The sequence below is a fragment of the Cetorhinus maximus genome, chromosome 13 (genome assembly GCF_964194155.1).
Source record: "Cetorhinus maximus chromosome 13, sCetMax3.hap1.1, whole genome shotgun sequence".
Classification (NCBI taxonomy): Eukaryota; Metazoa; Chordata; class Chondrichthyes; order Lamniformes; family Cetorhinidae; genus Cetorhinus; species Cetorhinus maximus.
Window position 1 is genome coordinate 2,783,539 of NC_135891.1, and position 25,444 is coordinate 2,808,982.

At 47.1% G+C, this 25,444-nt stretch overlaps 1 protein-coding gene across 2 annotated transcripts in view; it reads left to right on the plus strand.

The window, feature by feature from the left end:
* The window catches only part of kcnq2b (potassium voltage-gated channel, KQT-like subfamily, member 2b), a 171,608-nt gene that overhangs the window by 83,689 nt on the left and 62,475 nt on the right, over nucleotides 1–25,444 (plus strand). The window contains exons 2-9 of one of the 2 annotated variants that reach the window (XM_078554822.1): nucleotides 698–788; nucleotides 3,340–3,466; nucleotides 5,360–5,535; nucleotides 8,035–8,160; nucleotides 9,582–9,692; nucleotides 11,633–11,728; nucleotides 12,126–12,220; nucleotides 12,468–12,470. In XM_078554822.1, the coding sequence (XP_078410948.1) occupies nucleotides 698–788; nucleotides 3,340–3,466; nucleotides 5,360–5,535; nucleotides 8,035–8,160; nucleotides 9,582–9,692; nucleotides 11,633–11,728; nucleotides 12,126–12,220; nucleotides 12,468–12,470 (825 nt within the window). The remainder of the gene's footprint in view (nucleotides 1–697; nucleotides 789–3,339; nucleotides 3,467–5,359; nucleotides 5,536–8,034; nucleotides 8,161–9,581; nucleotides 9,693–11,632; nucleotides 11,729–12,125; nucleotides 12,221–12,467; nucleotides 12,471–25,444) is intronic. The other variant, XM_078554823.1, reaches the window with a different exon arrangement.

The window sequence follows — 25,444 nt, forward strand, 5'->3', positions numbered from 1 at the left end:
TGGGAGTTCTGGGCTCAGCAGACTGGAAGTGCTTGTAGAGAAAGAAGAGATTTAGTGGGAGGATGGAAAGATGGTGTTTGCCTCTGAAACGGTTCCTCACTTCCACTGAAACCTCTTGCGCTCCCCAGTCAGGGCGTGCAGTAGCTCAATCTCACCTGACAGGTGACCAAAAGCTTGCTCAAAGAGATCGGTATTGAGGAACATCTAAAAGGAGGAAAGAGAGGAGGAGAAGCCAAGAGCTCTAGGGAGGGAATTTTGGAACGTTGTGCGTAGGAACCTGAAGGTACGGCCATTAATGGTAGAGTGATTAACATCGAGTACATGCAGGAGGTATGGCGAATTGGAGGAATGCAGTGATCTCGGAGAATATTGTGAGGGGCTGGAGGAGGCAACAAAGATAGGGAGGAATGAGGTAAATGGGGGGGATTTGAAAACAAGGATGAGAATTTTAAAATGTAGGTGTTGGCAGGCAGGCCAAGTTGAATGGTAATAGATGCCATGGTGGGATAGCGTACTGACATTCAATGCCTGGGCTGAGGCACAGACAGTGAGCACTAGGCTGCCTTTAGGGGCTTGGTGATTATTCAGTGCAAAATGTTGTCCCCTGGTCACCTACTGTAGAGTATGATGTGTTTATTTACCTGTTACTTCAGATAAATGACTAACTCATTTCAATGTCCCTGCTTGTATTTTGCAGTTTTTTATTGGTCTTCTCTTGTCTGGTGTTGTCAGTCTTCTCCACCATCAAGGAGTATGAGCAGAGCTCAGAAGGGGCATTATATATTCTGGTAAGTCATTCCTGTATACCTATTGCCCATTGTTAACCAAGTGTCTAACCAGAGCCAGTCTGCTCAGATTCAGATATCAGGTGAGATGTAGCTATCGCAGGCCCTGAGCAGAGAGCACAAGAAATTTTAGTGACAGAAATGAAGTGTTTTCAGATACAAACACCACCTTTCCTTCCTCTCATCATATCCCACAATTCTTCTTTCTCTACAAACACATCCAGTTATCTCTTGGATCCATGTGGATCATCCAGTGTCTGGGTCCAAAAAGCGATCAAAAAGACTGTTGGAATCTTGGGTTTTATCTGAACTGAGTCAGAAAATGAAGGGCTGGAATTTATGTTCTCCCAATGCTCCACCTGCCTTCCTCCCACTTTGCAACCTCTGCAAACTTGAGCTCATCCAGAACTCTGCTGCCCATTTCCTAACACCAAGCCTCATTCACCGTCACCCCTGTGCTCACCAACCTACAATAGCTCCTGGTCTGGCAACATCTTGATTTGAAAGTTCTCATCCTTGTTTTCAAATCCCTCCATGGCCTCATCCCTTCCATTCTCTGTAATCTCCTTCAGCCCCACAACCCTCCGAGATATCTACGCTTCTCTAAAACTGGCCTCTGCCCATCCTGATTTTAATCGCTCCATCATTAGTGTTTGTACCTTTAGCTGCCTGGGCCCCAAGCTCTAGAATTCCCTCCCTAAACCTCTCCATCTCTCGCTCTCCTTCTTCAAACAGCTCATTAAAACAGGCCTCGCTGACTAAGCTTTTAGTCACCTGCCCTAATATCTCCTTACATGTTAGTGAATTTTGCCTGCTACACTCCTGTAAAGTGCCTTGGAACTTTCTACTGCATTGAGGTGCTACATAAATTCAAAGTTGTTGTTCTAGGTGTACGGAACCTTGTTCAGGCCCCATCTGGAGTAACTGTGCTCAGTTCTGGGCACCGCACCTCAGGAAGGATATTTTTGGTCTAGAAGAGGGTGCAGCCCAGATTAACCAGAATCATACAGACACTTAAAGGGTTAAATTATGAGGCCACATTTCATAGACTAGGCTCACATTGTCTGGCGTATAGAAGATTAAGGATGATCTAATTAAGGTGTTTAAGATAATTAAATGATTTGAAAGGCAGCGAGAGAGAGACATGATTTCCTCTGGTGGGGGAATGCAGAACAAGATAGCAGAACCTTTTGTTCAGTGGTGATGTCAGGGAGCACATTCTTCACACAATGGGGAGTGGAAATCTGGAACTCTCACTCCCATAACGCAATGGAGGCCGTGAGACAACTGGAGTTTCAGGACTGAGATAATCCAGTTTTACTACGTGAGGGCATCAGGGATATGGACCAAATCCTACTAACATTTAAAACACGTCAATCAGCTCACCCCTCAACTTCCTGTGCTCAAAAGAATCAAATTGGCTGTTGTGCTTTCCTGCATCAGCAGCCACTACACTCTCAGTATGTGAAGAGGTTTTGAAATATTTCTCAAAGACATGATGATGTTATATAACCACAGGCCATATGTTTTGTGTGATTAGCTGTTGTCATGGGGTCTCCCTGCATCATGTGGCTGTAAGATACTTTGAGGAGCTTCATTGTGGAAGATTACTTAGTATTTCCGGCACAGAATCAGGCCATTCAGCCCAACTAGTCTATCCTGGTGTTTACGAGGCTCCCCCCCACCCTACTTCATCTAACCTCATCAACACATTCTTCTATTCCTTCCTTCATCGCGTGCTTACCCAGCTTCTCCTCAAATGCATCTTTCCTGTTCACCTCAGCCACTCTCTGTGGGAGCTCCTGGATTCCCGATTGGATTTATTAATGATGACCCTTCATTTTGGTCACCCGGCAAGTGGAAACATCTTCTCCACACCTACCCTATCAAATCTCTACCAAGCTTTGCTGACCTTTATCAGGCCACCCTTCGACCTTCTCTTTTCGAGAGAATAAAGCCCCAGTCTGATCTGTTCTGATGGTTAAACCTCTCAAATCTGGTAGCATCATTGTAAATCTGCTCTTTGCAATGTCCCTAGCATCTTGATATTTTTCCTTTAATATGGAGACCAGAACAGCACTGTTGTTGAATATTTCAGTCACCGCACGGAGTCGGGAGAGAGGAGACTTAAGCTGGTTTATTTAACAAATGCTGGAGACACTGACCCGAGAGCCAATAGTTCACAGATACAATTGATCACAGGCATTTTACAGGGTAAAAGACACATTCTGTGCTGGTTATCACTCTTATTTACACATAACAATCAGTCATTCTGTGTTTGTTATCACTTATTTCTTGTTATCAGCTAAGTTATTGCCCAGCGCTCTGGTTCCCATTAAACCGCATTAAAGCAGTGAATTTCACCAGCAGCTGTTATTATCTTTTAGTTTCCAGTAGAATGTATTTTAACCCTTTCCTTCCCCCAGTAGGCGTAGTGTTCTAGTGTGTTCTAACCAAGATTCTGTAGACATTTGGAAGCCCGGAATTGAAGTTCTGGATTCAGTGTGATCTGAGAATTGTTATATTCTCCCCCACCTCTCTCTCCCTCCCACAGGAAATAGTGACGATTGTGGTGTTTGGCGTGGAGTATACTGTAAGGATTTGGTCTGCCGGGTGCTGCTGCCGATACCGAGGATGGAGAGGCCGACTGAAATTCGCACGGAAGCCGTTCTGTGTGATCGGTGAGTGGGCGAGGTCCAATATCCCTTTCCCCCTGAAGGGCGCTGCTTTATTCAGGCTCTTAACCCCACCTGCTGTTTTTTGCCACATGGCTGGTACTGAGCCCCACAGGAAGATCCCACGCTCAGTCCCCAGTCAGTGCCCCTTTGGGCTGTGGAAGTGAGAAAGTTACCAGCCATGGTTCCTTCCCCCAGTCACTGCCCGCTGAGTGCTGAGTGCTGGTGGGAGGTGCACCCTGGAACTTTGGCTGAGGGCAACATTGGCCTGAGGTGTGATGCCAAACTTAGTCAAATAACTTTCAAAGTTTTTGAGAGGCGGACCAATTGTGCCATTTGTCTCAAAGCAACATTGTTGCTAACTAAAAAAAAAAAATCAGTAACAAGAGTAGGACAAATCCAGAGAGCAGGAATGACAAGGGTGCAGGGCTGTCATGGATGCATGCTAATCTGGGGGATGCGGTCCAATGTCTTCTAGCCCACCATTCCTTAATATGTGCTGGCATCTAGGATGCTCCGCAGTAGGAACAACCTCCCAATGATTTTGCTCCAGAGCACTGGGCCCTCAAAGGCACAGTGTCTGTGTCACAAGGTGTAGTTGGGAACAGATCAGGAGCGTCGCAATGATTTGGGATAAGGATGCAGCATTTTCAGTCATTATTTCTGTGTGAGTTGTACATTCGTATCAAGCATTCGGCAAACGAGCTGTAAAGATTTTTCGAAGCAGAATCTTTCTTTAAACTGGGAAAGGTAGACGAAGGGACAGGGTACCGTGTGAGACACCGAGGATGGAGAGGATGCCAGAGAGGGTTATTGAATCAGGGAGATGAGTTAGCAAACTCCTAATTTGGGTTTTATAAATTCAATAAAGAGGAATGGACGATGGAGGTGGGATAAAGAGCTGTATAGCCCTCAGAGGGTGTAAAGAAGCTGGAGACCAGTCCAAGACGACCAGGGAATGGGGAGGAGGAGACGAGTGTGAGGAAAAAAAAGAAAAACTACAGTTTTTAAACATGCAGTTTTGTAGCTGGAAGTTTTAAGTTTAGTGAGAGATTTTCATTAGATTTTCACATGGATCAGGTCTGCACCATTTAAAAAAATCTTCAGAACTCAGGATGGGGGTGATGTTGACTTTCTCTCTCTCTCTGTCTCCCTCTGTCTATTTCTATCTGTATCTTTCTATATATATCACTTTGTCTCTCTTTATGTCTGTCTATCTCTCACCTATTATTTCTCTATAATGCTATCTCCCACTGTCTTGGTCTGTTTTGCTGTTAGTGCCTCTCTCTCTCTGTCTTTGTCTGCCTGTCTCTCTTCCTCCCTTTCTCTTTCTCTGTCTCTCTTCCTCGTTCTCTGTCTGTCTGCCACTCTTTCCCTCTCTCTGTCTTTCTCTTCCTCTCTCTCTCTCTCTCTGTCTGTCTCTGTCTGTCTCTTTCTCTCTGTCTCTGACTTGCTGTCTCTCTGATTCCAGTAAATCAACTTTTCCCCCAGTTTTACCTAAGCTCCAACTAAACTGTCTGACACGGGTCACCTGCTCCCTGGTGGACTGAGCACACTGCTCTGATCCTATTCCTTCTCTGAAGCTGTCACCTCCTCACCTCTCATTTCTCTTTGCTCCACAAGCTACAACATTTAAAGCCCAAACAGGTGTAAGCTTAACCCACCCCCCCCAACCCCCACCCCCAACCTCCCCATCCCCACTCGGTACTCGCCTGCAGTCTGAGCTTCAACCCTTCCCAGTTTAAAAAAAATATGTAATTAACTCCTGTTGTTGGTGAAGGGGATCGGTCAGGAAGTGAGAGAAAAGAGAACAACATTATAGAAAGACCAAACTTTGGAATTGAAAGGTGACCTCAATTCAGGAAGGTAACTTTGTTTGAAATGACCTTCTCTATCCAGATGTTATGGTTCTTGTTGCCTCGATCGCTGTCCTTGCTGCCGGAACACAGGGAAATGTCTTTGCAACATCTGCTCTGAGGAGCTTGAGGTTTCTGCAGATCTTACGGATGATCCGCATGGATCGGAGAGGAGGCACCTGGAAGCTGCTAGGATCGGTGGTCTACGCACACAGCAAGGTAACTGTGAGAGGAGTCATGAGCAGGATGTGTGAATAAGAACATAAACAGGAGCAGGAGTAGACCATTCAGCCGCTCGAGCCTGCTCTGCTTTTCAATACGATCATTGGCTGATATTCTACCTTAACTCCATTTCCCCCCCCGATCCTCATATCCCTTAATTCTCTGGTAGATCAAAAATCCTCCCATCTCAGTCTTGAGTCTACTCAACAACTGAGCATCCACAGCTGAGACAAAAACAAAAATTGCTGGAAAAACTCAGCAGGTCTGACAGCATCTGTGGAGAGAAAGACAGAGTCAACGTTTCGAGTCCGTATGACTCTTCTTCAGAGCTCTGAAGAAGGGTCATACGGACTCGAAATGTTAACCCTGTTTTCCTCTCCACAGATGCTGTCAGTCCTGCTGAGTTTTTCCAGCAATTTTTGTTTTTGTTTCAGATTTCCAGCATCTGCAGTATTTTGCTTTTATCTGAGCATCCACAGCTCTCTGGGCTAAAGAATTCCAAAGATTCACAACCTTTTGAGTGAAGAAATTTCCTCTTATCTCAGTCCCAACTGAATATCTCTTTATCCTGAGATTGTGCCCTCCACCCCACCCCGTGTTTTGGATTCCTCGACCAGGAGAAACAACCTCTCAGCGTCCACCCTGCCAAACCCTTTCAGGATCTTGTAGGTTACAATGAGATCACCTCTCATTCTTCTAAACTCCAGGGGGTAGGGACCCAATTTACTCAGCCTATCTCCATAGGGCTAGCACTCTCATCCCAGGGACCACCAGTGTGCTGAACCTTTGCTGCACCACCTCCAATAGAAGAATATTCGTTCCTTAGATTTGGAGACCAAAACTGTGCAGAGTGCTCAGTGCATCCTGACCGGCTGCAGAGAGTGAGGGGTTCCGTTGCCAGTAATTGAACTGTGCTAGCTAGGTTACTCGTAGAACTTTGGGGGGGGTGGGGGGGCGGGCGAGAAAAAGCAGAAAGATGTTGGAAAAGCACTGGGCAGCATCTGGGAAAGAGACTCACGGTTAATGGGTTAAATGTTCCTGGCCCCATGGAGAGGGAATTGGAAGTGGTGAGGCGGAGAAAGTAGGAGGGAGCTACATTGGAGGGGCTCACCATGCATTCCTGCACCCCCCTCCCCCGGGGATCGTCCCCGCGGTGGGCAGGGAAGAAAGTCAGCTTCCCACTCCAACAAAGTGAGCAGCAAGTGACACCCCTTAAGGCCCAATTAGGGTTTGTTTTCGGATGGAGGTGGGATCATCCTTCTGTTGGAGCTGCCTGGCTGTGTGCAGAACCCACTAGCTCTGCAAGGCAGTGTCCCCATGGCAGGCTGCCTTCCCTCTCCCTCTGGCTGTGGCCACACTTATTTTTTTTACCATTTTTTGAAGTCTTCAGAGGCTGTCTCCATATTAAGGTGGCCTCGTGGTTTCCCACCTACACCAGCAGCTCCCTCTGCTGCCAGTGGGGCTACCGGCCGTCCACAATCTCAGGCATTCTGATTGGCCCTCCAGCCCCTGCAGCCCAGCTGCCATTCCTAATTGGAGGCAGCCTGTTAATTGGTTGCCTCTGGAAGATTATGCAGATGGGCGGGACTCAGACACCATCGGGGTCAGAACCTGTAAATGGTCCCGACATCGCGTCCTGAGGCCCACCTCAAAACTTAGCCCAACACATCAGGAAACATTCAGCTGAAGAGGACGGTCTTTGCTTTGGTTTCTCCCCTGTGTCTTTTCTCCTGTCTAATTTAATCTCTTCCCCCGATTTTTAATTCTGTGTACATGAATAAGTTAAAATCAGGCGTTGGTGTTGGTCATCAGGCATCTGTTAACGTGGCCAAATGGCAATCCTTTGTTCATGCGCAGTACGGGCTATTCGACTATGAAAGCCCTGTCTTTGCAACAGCACTTCCCAGCAGGCATTACTGGATTGGATTCAGCAGGGGGAACTCTGAGTATTTACCCCACCTTCCCTCACTCAGCAACACTGCAACCAGTTTAACTCCCACAGCAGAGACTTCAGCACAGAAATGCTGACAGCCTGGGGCATCACTGAAGGTGTGCTGCACAGCTCAAGGTATTTTCTTTAGTTTCCACCTGCCCTCTACCAGGGATGTAAAAGTTCCTACCGCACTGTTTTGAGGAAGGGAAGGAATATTCTCCCAAGTATACTGGGGCCAATGTTTGAGCCCTCAACCAGCATCATTAACACAGAAAATCTAGTTATTCATCATTGTGCTATTTGTGGGAGCTTGCTGTGCACAAATTGTATGCTGTGTTTCCTACATCACAGCAGTAACTACCCTTCATAAAATGCTTAATTGGCTTTGAAGCGTTTTGGGAGAAGCTGAGGTTGTGAAAGTTGCTATATAAATGCAAGTCTTTTTTTCTCTCTCCATGTCTCATGTCTCACCTCCTTGATTCTCACTTCACAGTTCCAGCCGTTTGTCTTGTTTCTTCCTCTCTCACTCCCTCTATCTCCTCGCTGTGCCCGCTGCCTTTCAGGAACTGATCACTGCCTGGTACATCGGGTTTCTGTGCCTCATCCTCGCCTCGTTCCTGGTCTATCTCGCCGAGAAAGATGACAACAAGGAGTTTGCAACGTACGCGGACGCCCTCTGGTGGGGTTTGGTGAGTGGTTTTACTTCTGTAAGATCAGGAGGCTCAAGGTTCTGAACTTTCATCTACATCCACTGAATGTTCCTAGGCAGACGGCCCTGGTCAGTGGGCCCTGGGCAGACGGCCCTGGTCAGTGGGGCCTGGGCACACAGCCCTGGTCAGACGGCCCTGGTCAGTGGGCCCTGGGCAGACGGCCCTGGGCAGATGGCCCTGGTCAGTGGGCACTGGGCAGATGGCCCTGGTCAGTGGGCCTTGGACAGACAGCCTTGGTCAGTGGGCCCTGGGCAGATGGCCCTGGTCAGTGGGTCCTGGACAGATAGCCTTGGTCAGTGGGCTCTGGGCAGTGGCCCCTGGTCAGTGGGCAGATGCCCTGGGTGGATGGCCCTGGTCAGTGGGTCTTGGGTGGCCAGCTCTGGTCAGTTGTTCCTGGTCAGTGGGCCCTGAGCAGATGGCCCTGGGCAGTGGGTCCTGGTCAGTGGGTCCTGGGTGGATGGCCCTGGTCAGTGGGCCCTGGTCAGTGGGCGCTGGTCAGTGGGTCCTGTACAGGCAGCCCTTGGTGAACAGCCCAGGTCAGTGGGCCCTGGGTGGTTGGCTTTGGTCAGTGGGCCCTGGTCAGTGGGCCCTGGTCAGTGGGTCCTGGATGAATGGCTTTGGTCAGTGGGCCCTGGTCAGTGGGCCCTGGTCAGTGGGCCCTGGTCGGTGGGCCCTGGTCAGTGGGTCCTGGATGAATGGCTTTGGTTAGTGGGTCCTGGGCAGTGGGCCCTGGTCAGTGGGCCCTGGTCTGTGGGCTCTGGGCAGACAGTACTGGGCAGATGGTATTGAGCAGTGGGATTACAATTTCCCAGTGGGTAAAGCCAGTGGGCGAATCTCCTCAATGGTAAAACCAATTCAGAAACTGACTGCCCGCGTTCAGTGACTGAGCTTCAGTATCTCACAGAGCTTGGCACAGTTTGGGAGCTGTTCAATCTGAAATGGCTGAGTACAAAATATACTTACTGATTTTGGCGTGGTGTTCGGGAGGCGACAGCAGCTAATAGTTCAGATGCTGCTGTTCAAGCATCTCGAGCTCCCTGCCAGCTCTGTGCACTTTGTTATCCTCATCACCACTTTCAAACACCACCTCAGAAATGTTCTTTTGGACGAGCTTGTGATCCTTTCCTTAAACCTCCTCTTTAATTGATTCATGGGATGTGAGCATTACTGGCAAGGCTGTGTTGCCCTGAGAAGGCACTGGCTGTCCGTCTGGTTTGACACAACTGAGCGGCTGGCTAGATCGTAAAGAGTCAACCATTTGGGCGTTGGGACTGGAGCCCACATAAAGACCCAGACTGGGTAAGGACGGCAGGTTTCCTTCCCTAAAGGACATTAGTTGGGGTTTCACACCAATCCAACAGCTTCATTGTCACTTTTATGATACTAGTTTTCCTCCACAGATCACCTTGACAACCATTGGATATGGTGACAAGTTTCCAATCACGTGGAATGGGCGACTCCTGGCTGCGACTTTTACTCTCATCGGGGTCTCTTTCTTTGCACTGCCAGCGGTAAGTATATGGTTGGTAGAGGGAGTGCGGTGAGCTGTCACATGCCTAACCTCAACTGGATCCCCACCCCCCGGACAGACCCCAACATCAACTGGATCCCAAACCCCAGAGAGATCCCAACCCCCAGCTGGATCTGACCTTCTCCACCTAGAAGAACAAGGGCAGCAGGGGCATGGGGATCACCCTCACCTGCAAGTTCCCCACCAAGTCATGTATGAACATGTAATGGCCTTTCTTTCATTGTCACTGGGTCAAAAATCTGGCATAGAACCTAGAGAAGAAAAGAGAAACAATTTAAAGGAGGTGTTAGAAAAGGAAAGGATGAGGAAAAGTAAGATAGAAAAAGTGAAAGGAGACTTAGAGAGTAATAATTTAACAGCATCACTGGCGTTGTATCATTAGTTAGAGAGGATGAGTGGGAAGTCTTTTGATGGGGCCGATTGTGTGACATTTTGGGAAACTGAAATGGAATTGTTTTTGATTAGATTTGATCATCGGGGTAAGCCTGGGTGAGTGACTCACAAGCACATTTGAACTTAAAAATATTGAAATAAAATATAATTTTTTGCATTAGGATTTTGACTCATCAAAATTAGAATTTTGGACATCCCCAATTACCAGCATTGGGTGGATATCATAACACGTCACCATGCTTTTCAGTTCTGGATGTTTGCTATTTGTTCCTGAATCTATAGTGAAGGGGATTTACCAGCCAAGAGATGACAATGAATGCAGCAAAGTGGAGGCACTAGGAGAGTGGTTGGTGATGATTCGGGGGTTTACTCTACATCAATACCAGTCTATACTCCTGGTAAACCTCCTTATCCAGATATGAACATGTGAACATACATATGAACATACGAATTAGGAGCAGGAGTAGGCCATTCGACCCCTCGAGTCTGCTCCTCCATTCAATAATGGCTGACCTGATTGTGGCCTCAACTCCACATTCACTCCTATCCCTGGTAACCTTTGACTCCCTTGTTAGTCAAGAATCTATCTACCTCAGCTTTAAAAATATTCAGTGATCCAGCCTCCACCACTCTCTGGGAAAGAGACTTCCACAGATTCCCGATCCTCTGAGGAAAAAAAAAAATCCTCACCTCTGTCTTAAATGGGTGACCCCTCATTTTTTAAACTGTGTCCCTGAGTTTCTAGTCTCTCCCACAAAGGGAGGCAGTGGTGTAGTGGTATTGTCACTGGACTGGACATCCACTGGATTGGTAATCCAGAGACCCAGGGTAATGCTCTGGGGACCTGGGTTCAAATCCCACCACGGCAGGTGATGGAATTTGAATTCAATAAAAATCTGGAATTCAAAGTCTAATGATGACCATGAAACCATTGTCGATTGTTGTAAAAACCCATCTGGAAATTTGTTGGTCTGGCCAACATGTGACTCCAGACCCACAGCAATGTGGCTGATTCTTAAATGCCCTCTGAACAAGGGAGGGGCAATAAATGCTGGCCTAGCCAGTGATGCCCACATCCAATGCATGTATATATATATATATCCACCCAGGAGCTGATAAGTTTCAATAAGATCACCTCTCAATGAGGTGAACTTTGTTGGCCAGATTGACAGGCTCATCTCCTGCCCCCACTCAAGATCTGCCAGGGAACTTCACTGAATATCTTGGCTGCATAGCTAAATTGAACCACCTATCCTCAGAGGTAGAGGCCTTTGTTCTTAGGTCCATACCTGCTGAAGTGAGGGGCAGCTTCCTTCTGATCATATAAATGCAGGAGGAGAAGGAGGAGGCCATTCAGCCTCTTCCGCCATTCAGTGAGATCATGGCTGATCTATATTTCCACTCCATTTACCCTCCTCAGTTCCTTTCCTCTTAACGTTCTTACCCAACAAAAATCTGTCGCCTTTGGTGTTGAAATTGGAAACCATGGAGGAGCTTGTCCTGATGTGTCTGTCTCATGTTATCCAGGGAATTCTTGGCTCTGGCTTTGCTCTGAAAGTTCAGGAGCAACATCGGCAGAAACATTTTGAGAAACGACGGAATCCTGCGGCTGGTCTCATCCAGGTAACACAGACTGGATTCCATGGTTACTGGGGAAAGGTGAAAGGGCACCAGAAAGGAGGGGCTTAGTACCGGCGCTGCATCAAGAAATTTATAAATGATAATCTTTTTCATTGCGCTGATGGAATATACATCACACCCCAAGGGTCGGAGAACCATTTGTGAAGGCTTCCTTCCACTCTTAAGGAAGAGCTGTTTGATAGCGGGACTCTTTAGGCTATTTCCTTGCTAGTGCAGGGAAGAGAAAACCCAAATTTGAACAGGACACTTGCTGAGTCCTGCTCAAAAGCAGACGAGCAGTAACTAAGGCAGTGACTTCACTGGGGGAAGAATTAGAAGGCAAAATTCTAATGCATCTGAAGAATAATCTAATCTTTATGTTTCCGTGACCCTTGCACAGGCTGCCTGGCGGTATTACTCTACCAGTCTCTGTCGGACAGACCTGCATGCCACTTGGCAGTGTTTTGAGCAGACACTGACTGTCCCAATGTACAGGTAAGTGTGGAGACAATTCCTCCCCCTCCCCAACACCAAGAACAGATTTGGCTTTATAATTTAATTTCACTTATTTATTTAATTTCAAATTTCTTTTATTTCCTTCCATTTTAGTTCAGTTCCGCACAAGTTTGTTTTTGCTCCATCTCTTCACTGTAGTGTCAATGCCGTTGTCATGCAGGTATGTGTTTCCATAGAAACGTGGATTCCACGCGCAAGGCTTTGTGATAAGTGGCACTCGGACAAGCAGGTATATTGTGTGTGTCTGTGCTGCCCTGCTTGTGTGTATGGCTTTTGATAGAACGCTCCCTTTTGTTGAATAACTCAAAAACCTTCCCTACATCGCATGGCATCATAAATGAGGTGATTTTAATACCTTCCTTCCCCCACCCTCAGCCTGGTGAGGGGTTAAGATGAAATAGATGGTTAAGGGGTTTGACAGGATAGGTGCTGAGAAAATCTTTCCCCTGGCTGGGGAATTGAGGACACAGGGGCACAGTCTCAGAATAAAGAGCTGTATCTTCCGGTCGGCGAGCGGGAGCGGGACAAAGTAGTTGAAGTCACTAATGGACCTGCCCGTCCAACTTTAAGGTTGTCGGGCAGGCCGGGAGCCCCAGTGGGCTTCTGAAAAAGCATGAAAACCTCATCAACTGGCGGGATGAGCTTTCATGAGGATTTAAAAATCTCACAATGTTTTAAAATAAAAGTTATGGACATGTCCCAACTCCCGTGACAGTGTCACATGAGGGGACATGGCAGGGAAATTTTTTTCTCAGCTTTATTTAAAGTTTAAAATGTGAGCCGATCTCCCTGAGGCAGCACTTTGCCTCAGGGAGACCTGTATGCCCTTCCGCGTGCATGTGTGAAACAGCGCACTCCCGGCTCAGGGAATCCCACCCCCTCCCCGCCCATACAGGGAGTGTATAGTGCTTCCTGGCGGATGTCACACTGGGCAGGCCTTAATTGGCCCGCTCACTTAAAATGGCGGTGCGCCCACAACTGGGAGCGCCGATCGGAAGTGTGCCTGCTCCCGCACTTCCCCCTCGAAGGGGGGAAAGTGTTGCCCAAAGAGTTGGTCATTTAGGACTGAGATGAGGCGAATTTTTTTTTCTTTCAACTGTCTGCAAATCTTTGGAATTCTCTACCCCAGAGGGTTGTGGATGTTGTTGCTAACTGCATCAAAACTGAAATTGACAGGTTTATGGGCACTAAGGGAATTAAGGGATCTGGGGATAGTGCAGGAGAGAGGCGTTGAGATGAATGATCAAACAAGATCTTATTAAGTGGGACTGAATGACCTACTCCTGGTCCTGTTTCTTGTATTTTTATGTTCCTGATTTGATCTCACCGCCCATCATCTTAGCGTATATCAAAAAATTAGGTACGGGTGGGTCACCTGACACATGGTGGGGTCCTGATTTACTTCGAATAGTTGCAGCCTGATGATGTCATGACACCAGAGTTGCTGTTTAAACTAAATATCTCACAGAGCCAAACCCAACAAGGGGAGTTGGTGGAGAGAGGTCAGAATGGGTCATGGTAAGTACATAAATCAAATTTTTCCAAGGATTCTTTATGGGCCAAAGAGGAGACAACTCTGGTTAGGAGATATTCCTGGTGGTTTGAACACATGCCCCCCCACCCAGACAAACAGCAACTTTCCCATCTCCTCTTCCATTAATTCTATGAACAAAATCTTTCAAATAACTTGTTCCTATGTCTCTCTGTGGGTGTTGCTTCCCCCCCCCTGACCTGGAGATTAATCTTCAATTCCTGGAAAGTCCATGGTGATCCTGGAGGATTGGCAATCAACCCGAGCTCTTAACTTGCTGGCCCAATGAAACATGGGGACGGGCCCTCAGTAATCGGACCTTGGGTGTCTCCCTCTTTCCCTCGCCCAGCTACTTGCATCACTCCCTTCTTAACCTGTGTGTGCATTTGTTTTTTTATTAATTCATGGGATGTGGGCTTCGCTGGCTGGGCCAGCATTCCCTGCGTGCGTGTATGTGTGTGTGTGTGTGTGTGTGTGTGTGTGTGTGTGCGCCACGTGTGTCAAAACCTACACAAGGGCTGCAGGGCAGGTTACTCCTGCCAGTCTAACAGATGTACCCCTGGGTTTACAGCACAATTGTGTGATTTATCCTCTGCCTCTGAGTTTGATGGGTAACCTCTTGCTAAGTTGGATCAGGATCACAATTACATTTCTCAAGTCACCCAATTTTGGATCTGACAACTTTAAGGCCACATTTCTGTGCTAATTCAAGGGGGCTGGGGCAGAAAGTAGCATAGTCATACTCCAACTGAGGTCTAACCAGTGACTTGTAAAGGTTTTCCCTGACAACTCCCTTGCTTCTGCACGCAATGGGCTGAATTTTACCGTGTGAAAACAGGACTGTTTTAATCCTGCGACAACATAATACCCGGCGCGAAGCCATTGGGTCAACAAAGATAGGGTGAGCGGGGAGGGGGCTCAGAAATCAGGAGTTAACGTTTCGAGTTCATATGACTCTTATTCAGAGCTCTGACGAAGAGCCATACGGACTCAAAACATTAACTCTGTTTCTCTCTCTGCAGATGCTGCCAGATCTGCTGAGTTTTTCCAGCATTTTCTGTTTTTATTTCAGATTCCCAGCATCCACAGTATTTTGCTTTTATCTTACTGCTCTGGTGAAGACATGGCCCCAAAGGCCAAGAAAGATGCAGCCCCCCCGATTCAGTGACGCATCCCTGGGATGCCTTCTGGACACCGTGGAGGCCTGTTGAGATGTCCTCTACCCCCGCTCTGGCTGCAGGAGGCCCATCAGTCTCACCACTCTGGCTTGGGAGGTGGTGGCAGTGGTGGTCAGTGCCAATGCTGCACACAAGAGGTTAGCCGCCCAGTGCAGAAAGAGGATGAATGATCTCATCCATGCCGCCAGGGTAAGTCAACCATGTCATCAATCTCAACTCACCCACTCACAAGCCCATCTGTTATGACACAGCAGTTGGTAAAGGCTGAGTTGTTTAAATCCCAGGGGGAAACTTGGACAACTGTCATAACCTATATTTTCAATTGGTATGTTTGAGATGCAGCTTTGAATTCAGGAATAAGACTACAGAGCCTTGAGAAGTTTCAATGTAAAGCTAAATTAAACATTTATTAATTTAACAGCAAATTAAACACATACACGTCCTCAAATTACTACCATGATGACTTTTAAACAAATCCCCAAATTAATCACTCCCAGGTAAATCTTCACTAAGGCAAGAGTAACCCATGGACTTTAAACAGACATCAGGCAAAGCACATTTGACTTTATGAATTCAAAATGAGGTCCCTTGCAATGTGGTTCCTTTTGCAGACAGTTGTTGGCTTACAGGTTGGTTAGATTTTAGATGCCTTTGATTCATGCACACAAACTCCTCTCAGTCTATACCTAGCTTCCCCTTTGAATGTAAACTTTCCATTGTATCAGCAGGTTTTTATTTAATTTTACCTCTCCTAACAAGAATCCTTTCGTTCCACAAATTTTATTAGTAATATAAACACATTGCTCGGCGTCTCCTAGCTAGGTGCAAGATTTTATCCATTCTTTTGAATGGTTTATTCAACAAATGCAAATTGCACTTTACCTTTTAACTTGTGTTTATGTAGTTAACATCTCAAACTACCATACAAAGCACCTAGACTAGCTGGTTTTAATCCAATTAAGCCACACATAGACACATACCCTACTAAGATTTCATTTAAAAATATTTTCCAGTAACATTATACACATTAATATTTCTTCATGACACATCACACATTCACTGGCATCTCACTCACTGCCATTTCAAGGGACATCACCACTCACTTTCTCACACACACCCTCACATCTCCATCTGGCCTCATCTGCTCTGGAGGCTGCCTCCTCAGCCTTCACCATCTTAAGGCCACTTGCGCAGATCAACATGTGCCCCCACACACACACCCTGGGTTATCCCCCCTTCCCCAGTGCAGCCCTCACCCTGCAACCTCTTCCCTTGCCTGAGGTCACTTCTTCCACTTCCCCAAGTAAGCTCTAGCCCTGCAGCCATTGGAAAGCCACCCCCGTCTGGTAGGTAGAGACCTGCCTGCAAGGCTGCCTAAAAGTGATGTGGCGCTGCCTGCGAATCCTGGCGCTGATGACTGTGAGTGCTGCAAAGGAGGCAAACAAACCTCAAAGAACTGAGCGACGTGCAGCTGGCCAGGTGCATGTCGCTTATGGTACAGTTGTGAAACACGTCGACGTGCCCAGATGACCCAGCGTGGTGGGGGGAAGTGGGGGGGATGATTCCAACGAGCAGGGCTTATAATGAGATGCTAAAGTGTTGAAATGAGGTTCTGGATGTGCAGCAGCAGGAAATGCGGCCCCGTCATTGACGGGCGGAGCAGACAATCGCAACCTGGCTTCATGATGAAGGAAAACTGATTTTTGGCCTCCTGGCCACATTGTCCGCTCACGTTCGCCATGACACCCAACGCCAATGGAACCAGACGATTCCACCCAGAGTTCATTGTAAAGGCGGATTTATAAAGGCTGGACTTGGGCCTGTGCCTGACTTTAGCGGGAGAGACTGCCAATCGGCTTTTGATTGGCCACCCTTGGAAGTTCCTTAATCACTGGACATTATCAGGGTTCTTAAGCATTATACTGTCTGCAAACTGGCGGGCTTTGTCGTCCACCATCACTGTAGCATTGCTGCTGTGTGGAATGTGGACATAGTGATTTCAGCTGGAGATACATCCTCCAGCGAGAAGGAGGAGGAGGAGGAGGAGGAGGAGAAGGGGAGGGAGGAGTCCAGCTGAACAGGGGCAGGACCATAGGAATTGCCTGAAGGAGCCCAACCTGCAGAGGAGCAAGGGGCTGCTGAAGGCAGGCTGTGGGTGGAGGCCTGGGTGGAGGCCTTACCCAGCCAGTCGTGGATACAGGGTACTGACTTACCTGTGGATGACGGCCTGAGGAGACTTCGACTCTCCGGAGTATCTGTGACTTCTCTGTGTGACACGGCGGCTGATGAGAGAGCGTCAACTGTGTGGGGTGGGGGAACCATACAATGCCAGTGGCATTGACAGTCACAGTGGCTTTGAATTCTTTTGCCTCAGACACATTTCAGACCGTGTGGGGAGACATGAGTGGCATTCCCCAGTCTGCAGCACACCGCTGTACTAAAGTGTTCACAGATGCTGTGTTTAGACAGACAGAGCAATTCATTGCCTTCACTACTGTCTGCAACAGTCAGACAGAAAAAGCAATAGGCTTTGTAGCCACAGCAGGTGTCCCGAGGGTGCAAGGTGTAACTGACTGCTCCCATGTCACCATCGAGGCACCAACATGGCCACCCAGGGTCTTTATTAATAGGAAGGACTATCATTCAATCAAAGTGCAGACAGTCTGTGACCACTAGCAGCGCATCCTGCAGGCCTGTGCAAGGTATCCGGGGAGCAGCCATGATCCCTAAATCCTCAGGAACTCCCAGGTGCCAGGCATGTTTAGTGGATCTGAAGCCTTGGAAGAATGGCTGCTGGAAGAAGTGGCTCATGCCACCAGTTCGAGCTCCCAGGACTAACCCTGAGGACCGATATAATGAGAACCAGGGCACAACCAGGGCCATCATCAAGCAGACAATTGGTCTTCTAAACATGAGGTTCTGATGCTTTGACAGATCTAGAGGATCTCTCCAGTACGGTCCTTCGAGAGTGTCCATGATAGTGGTTGTTTACCGTGCTCTCCACACCTGGTTGTCCAGAGAGAGGATCCCAAATTGGGGAAGGAGCCATGGGAGACCACCCATGCCTCCGATGAGGAGATAGAGGTAAAGGAGGGGGAATTGGCATAGCCAGATGTGCAATGCCCTATCAGGGAATGTCTGGATGGGCGTGGAACAAGGGAAGCTTTAATCCATTGGAGATTCCAGTAACACCATCCATTGAAACTTCTTCTTATCTTGTCCACTGTTTCCTCCTTCTTCCTCCATCATCGCCAAACAACAAGGGTCCTATCTCTTACAACAACAACCATCTAAACCGTGTTACTTCCCTGGTTTGTAATTTTACACATATTCAAGTAAGACCATCCACGGAATCCATCTGCATCCATTATTCTCTCTCTTCAGGTACCACACTCTGAGAAGATGTTGGTGTCTATGAAGCTCCATGCTCTAGTCTTGCTCTGGAGGTGTGGACCATCTTCGTTGGTGGCACATTCATCCAGTTTGTGAGGCTCTTTAGAAAGATCATTCTTTGTCCACTTCGATCTCTTTTACCATCAACCTTTCCCACCAGCATCAGACTTTCTAAATCATGATTTCTTATTTCATGCCCAAGAAGTTCCAACCCGACTGTCTGAGGGCTGCTCCATCTCAGTCTCTGGCAGCTGCACATGTGACTGTGATGTGCCCTCACCAGCTTGTGCTTCCCTTAGTTCTGAGGTGCGAATCCCCACCGAGGTGCGTGTATCTGCGCTGGGGCTGGGTGAGAGCAAGGATGTGATGCTCCACCCACTGAAGCTTCACCCTCCTCAAGAGTTAATGTTGGACACCCAAGACTTTTGGGAGCAGCAGTCAATGGTGCACCTGTGTAGGAGACAAAAATAGGGAAGGTCAGAGCCATCTTCAACATTTGAGGTGAGTACACATAGTCATCCTTCTGTATTGGCAGCACTTCATGCATTGTGAGGTGTTACTCTTTGTTTGTATTTCATAACTTTCAACATACAGTCACACATTCATGCCCTAGTGCTTGAGAGTATTCTCAATCAGATACCATTGATCCCTCTTTCATAACAACACAGCAGACATCATACCCCCTCCCTTTAGCCCCATTAACACATATCTCTCTCCATTGCACATAATTCCCCTTGTAATCTCACCACCCTGGGACCTTCCTCCTATCTCACCTCTTCCATTGGACCAGCTCCACTTGTTGGCAGTAAGCTGAAACACCTCCTCCTCTACTGGGGTGAGCTCCGCCAGGTTGGGCACACCACCTCCCACCTTGCTTCTTTGCTGGGCATTGTGGGCCTCCTTCTCCTGCAATTAGAGTGTAGCATTGGAATGATTTTGGAGTCTACTGCACAACTATTCCTTCACATGTCTGACTTCCAAGGACTCAACAGGCTGAACAATCTGCAGCGACAATTAACCAGTGTACCTTTCACAACTCACCCGCCCCCTACCCTCACCCCGGTGAATCATGCCACACTTCTGGTCAGTACATAAGACAATGTCCTTGAGGAGCCTTCCCACATCCCTCCATGAATGTACATCTCTATAATGGAGCCTCACTCACCCTAGCAGATTGTAAAAGGCCATCGAGATGTTTTCTGCTCTGCATCCGGGTTCTCTTGATTACCCCAAGGCAAGTTAACCTCATCTGCAACTTCAGTCCTGGCTGCTTTGGTCAGGCTGCGAGATCTCCTCTTCCTGTCAGCTGGTATGAGGATCTCCCACTTGGCACTGACAACATGGAGGAGGTGCTCGCAGGGAGTGGCCACTGAACCTTTGGGCCGTTGTTTTGCACTGGTCATCACCTCTCTCCCTCCTCTTGTCTGTCTGTGGGGAGACAATGAGAGTTAACAGCCTGATGCTCCACATCTCCATATAATCATCAGGGTTCTGCTTGAAATGCATTTGGCTTTTTCTTGCCTGTCTAAGTTCCTGAAATCTTGCCATCAGTAAGAACATACACGAATAAATATAAACTGGCACTCACCTGTGTCAATGTTTCCAAATATTTATAAGCAGCACCAAAATCTTCCCCCTTTAGGAAAACTATTGCCCCTGTTACCCCTGACTCAGTCCGATGCCAGGGGTCCCTTTAACTAAGTGTCCATGACTTCCTTCCGGGACACACCCTGCCAGTTGGATGCCCAGTTGTCCCATCCTCCGTGGCCAATCGGGCGAGCAGCACACTTTGAAGAAACCCCATTGGCCGAAAGCCCGCACAGTGGCCGTTAATGGAGCAATTGCTGTATTATCGCACATCCCTCAAAGGCTGGGGAGTTGGGCAGGGGAGTGGGGGGGGCGGGGGGGGGGGGGGGGGGGGGGTGTGGCTGGTGGTGGGGGCAGACTCATGCCCCCATGGATGATAGATTTCAGCCCAATGCCTCTATTCGTAAACCCAAGAACACTGCGTGCAGAACTAACAGTCTTATTGATGTGTCCTACCACCTTCATAACTCTGTGAAACATTAAGCTTATATATATTTTAAGGCTTCTTAGCACAGAATCTTTTTTCATATCACTGATGGCACCCAGAAATTTCTTGCCTCTGTTCAGTTTTGAAATGATCACAGGATAGATAGTGGCCGGGGTTTTCCGTGTCTGCTGGTGTCGGGCGTGTTCAGTGGCGTGAGCAGACAATATGGCGCAATCGGTTTCACCACGGCGTGAAATCCGCTAGGCCCACCACCCGCCATTGGACATAGCGTTATCAGGCCTGCCCGCCGGAATCGTCCCTCCCCTGCTGGATCGCCTGCCCGCATTGGCGGGAAAACAGGCTGACGTGTTTCACAACTGTACATAAGCGCCGTGCACCTGGCGAGCTGCTCTTCACTCGGGACTTCGAGGTTTGTTTTGCCTACCTTGCCTCGGTCAACACTCGCACTCATCAGCGCCAGGCTTCACCACATCACTTTTAGGAGGGGCTCATGGGCAGATCACCTGCCAGATCAGCCGTAAGGCAGGGTGGATTTTCAATGGCTGGAGGGCTAGGGCTTGATTGGCAAAGGGGGAGAAGTGGCCTCAGGCAAGGGAAGGGGTTACAGGGCGAGGGCTGTACTGGGGAAGGAGGGTAACCCAGGGTGTGTGTGGGGGGCACATGTTGATCTGTGCAAGTGGCCTCGAGATGGTGAGGGCTGAGGAGGCAATCTCCAGAGGAGATGAGGCCAGATGGAGATGTGAGGGTGTGTGTGAGAGAGTGAGTGGTGATGTCCCTTGAACTGGCAGTGAGTGAGATGCCAGTGAATGTGTGATGGGTTTGTGAGTGTGTGAGTTTAGAGTGATGAGATGGTTACCATACCCAGGCTACACGGATGAGATCGTTCACCTCTATCTCCATTGAATGACCAACATCTTCTGTGCAGCATTGGCACTGATCACCACTGCCATCGCCTACCAAGCCTGGTCACGCCGCTGCCCATCCTGTGGCAAAAGCAGGGGTAGAGGATATCGAGGTGGGCCTCCACGGCATCCAAAAGGTGTTCTAGTGACACGTCACTAAGCCTGGGGGCTGCAGTCCTTTTGCCTTTCGTGGTTGTCTTCCCTGCAGTAGTTGTGAGCTGGACGCACTGAGATGTGTGTGCGCAGCTGGACTTTAAATATGGTGCACAGCGTGATGAAGCGGCGAGGTGATGGCGTGGCGGGCGAATGAGAGCCCGCCCGCCATCCAAACAGTGCGTTTCCCAGGAATGCATAATAATTGCAGCGGGTTTGGGACCCATCATTGCGGCCGGCAGGTAAAACATCGTTTTGCCTGCCTACTACTGAACTCGGTGCAAATCTGGAACAATTCCGCCCAGTATCTGATAGTATCTCTGATGCTATCAGAGACACCATCAGAGACACTATCAGAGACACCATCAGAGACACTATCAGAGACATTATCAGAGACACCATCAGAGATACCATTGGAGATACTATCAGAGACACCATCAGAGACAGTATCAGAGACACTGTCAGAGACAGTATCAGAGATACCATCAGAGACACTATCAGAGACAGTATCAGAGATACCATCAGAGACAGTATCAGAGACAGTATCAGAGATACCATCAGAGACAGTATCAGAAACAGTATCAGAGATACCATCAGAGGTACCATCAGAGACACTATCAGAGACAGTATCAGAGATACCATCAGAGACAGTATCAGTGATGCCATCAGAGACACCATCAGAGACACTATCAGAGACAGTATCAGAGATACCATCAGAGACAGTATCAGAGATGCCATCAGAGATGCCATCAGAGACAGTATCAGAGACAGTATCAGAGATGCCATCAGAGATACCATCAGAGACACTATCAGAGACACTATCAGAGACAGTATCAGAGATACCATCAGAGACAGTATCAGAGATGCCATCAGAGATACCATCAGAGACACCATCAGAGACAGTATCAGAGATACCATCAGAGACAGTATCAGAGACAGTATCAGAGATGCCATCAGAGATACCATCAGAGACACTATCAGAGACAGTATCAGAGATACCATCAGAGACAGTATCAGAGATGCCATCAGAGATACCATCAGAGACACTATCAGAGACAGTATCAGAGATACCATCAGAGACACCATCAGAGACAGTATCAGAGACAGTATCAGAGACACTATCAGAGACACCATCAGAGATACCATCAGAGATACCATCAGAGACAGTATCAGAGACACTATCAGAGACAGTATCAGAGATACCATCAGAGATACCATCAGAGATACCATCAGAGACAGTATCAGAGACAGTATCAGAGATACCATTAGAGATACCATCAGAGACACTATCAGAGACAGTATCAGAGACAGTATCAGAGACACTATCAGAGATACCATCAGAGATACCATCAGAGACAGTATCAGAGACACTATCAGAGATACCATCAGAGATACCATCAGAGACACTATCAGAGACAGTATCAGAGATACCATTAGAGATACCATCAGAGACACTATCAGAGACAGTATCAGAGACAGTATCAGAGACAGTATCAGAGATACCATCAGAGATACCATCAGAGACAGTATCAGAGACAGTATCAGAGACAGTATCAGAGACACTATCAGAGATACCATCAGAGATACCATCAGAGACAGTATCAGAGACAGTATCAGAGATACCATTAGAGATACCATCAGAGACACTATCAGAGACAGTATCAGAGACAGTATCAGAGATACCATCAGAGACACTATCAGAGACAGTATCAGAGACAGTATCAGAGACACTATGAGAGATACCATCAGAGATACCATCAGAGACAGTATCAGAGACAGTATCAGAGATACCATTAGAGATACCATCAGAGACACTATCAGAGACAGTATCAGAGACAGTATCAGAGATACCATCAGAGATACCATCAGAGACAGTATCAGAGACAGTATCAGAGACACTATCAGAGATACCATCAGAGATACCATCAGAGACAGTATCAGAGACACTATCAGAGATACCATCAGAGATACCATCAGAGACAGTATCAGAGATACCATCAGAGACAGTATCAGAGACAGTATCAGAGATACCATCAGAGATACCATCAGAGATACCATCAGAGACAGTATCAGAGACAGTATCAGAGACAGTATCAGAGGCACTATCAGAGATACCATCAGAGACAGTATCAGAGACAGTATCAGAGATACCATTAGAGATACCATCAGAGACAGTATCAGAGACAGTATCAGAGATACCATCAGAGACACTATCAGAGACAGTATCAGAGACAGTATCAGAGACAGTATCAGAGACAGTATCAGAGATACCATTAGAGATACCATCAGAGACACTATCAGAGACAGTATCAGAGACTGTATCAGAGACACTATCAGAGATACCATCAGAGATACCATCAGAGACACTATCAGAGACAGTATCAGAGATACCATCAGAGACACTATCAGAGATACCATTAGAGACACCATCAGAGACACTATCAGAGACAGTATCAGAGACAGTATCAGAGATACCATCAGAGACAGTATCAGAGACACTATCAGAGACAGTATCAGAGATACCATCAGAGACACTATCAGAGACACTATCAGAGACACTATCAGAGACACTATCAGAGACAGTATCAGAGACACTATCAGAGACACCATCAGAGATACCATCAGAGATAACATCAGAGACACTATCAGAGACAGTATCAGAGACACTATCAGAGACACTATCAGAGACACTATCAGAGACAGTATCAGAGACACCATCAGAGACAGTATCAGAGATACCATCAGAGACAGTATCAGAGATACCATCAGAGACACTATCAGAGATACCATCAGAGACAGTATCAGAGATACCATCAGAGACACTATCAGAGATACCATCAGAGATACCATCAGAGATAACATCAGAGACACTATCAGAGATACCATCAGAGACACTATCAGAGATACCATCACAGATACTATCTGAGATATTAGCTGAGATATAATCAGAGATATAATTAGTGATACTATCAGAGACACTATCAGAAATATAATCAGAAATTCTATCAGAGATAAGATCACAAATACTATCAGAGATACTATCTGAGGTAATATCTGTGATGGTATCTCTGATGGTATCTCTGATGGTATTTCTGATAGTACCCTTGATAGTATCTCTGTTAGTATATCTGTTAGTTTCTTTGATAGTATCTTTGACCGTATCTCTGACAGTACCTCTGATAGTATCTGTAATGGCATCTCTGATAGTATCCCTGACAGTATCTCTTAAAAGTATCTTTGATAGCATCCCTGATAGTGTCTCTGATAGTATTCCTGATAGTATGAAAGTATCTTTGATAATATTTCTGATAGCATCTCTAATAGCATATCTGATAATATCTCTGATAGTATCCCATATAGTATCTCTGATAGCACCCCTGATAGCACCCCTGATAGCACCCCTGATAGCACCCCTGATAGCACCCCTGATAGTATCCCTGATAGTGTGAAAGTATCTTTGATAATATCTCTGATAGCATCCCTGATAGTGTCTCTGATATTATCCCTGATATTATCTCTGATAGTATGAAAGTATCTTTGATAATATCTCTGATAGTATCTGTGATAGTATCTTTGATAGTATCTGTGATAGCATTCCTGATAGTATCTATGATAGTATCTCTTCTTGTCTCTCTGATAGTATGTGTGATAGTATCTCTGATAGTATGAAAGTATCTTTGCTAATATCTCTGATAGTATCTGTGATATTATCTCTAATAGCATCCCTGATAGTATCTCTGATAGCATCCCTGATAGTATCTATGATAGCATCCCTGATAGTATCTCTGATAGCATCCCTGATAGTATCTCTAATAGCATCCCTGATAGTATCTCTGATAGCATCCCTGATAGTATCTCTAATAGCATCCCTGATAGTATCTCTGATAGCATCCCTGATAGTATCTCTGATAGCATCCCTGATAGTATCTCTGATAGCATCCCTGATAGTATCTCTAATAGCATCCCTGATAGTATCCCTGATAGTACCTCTGATATTATCTCTGATAGTAA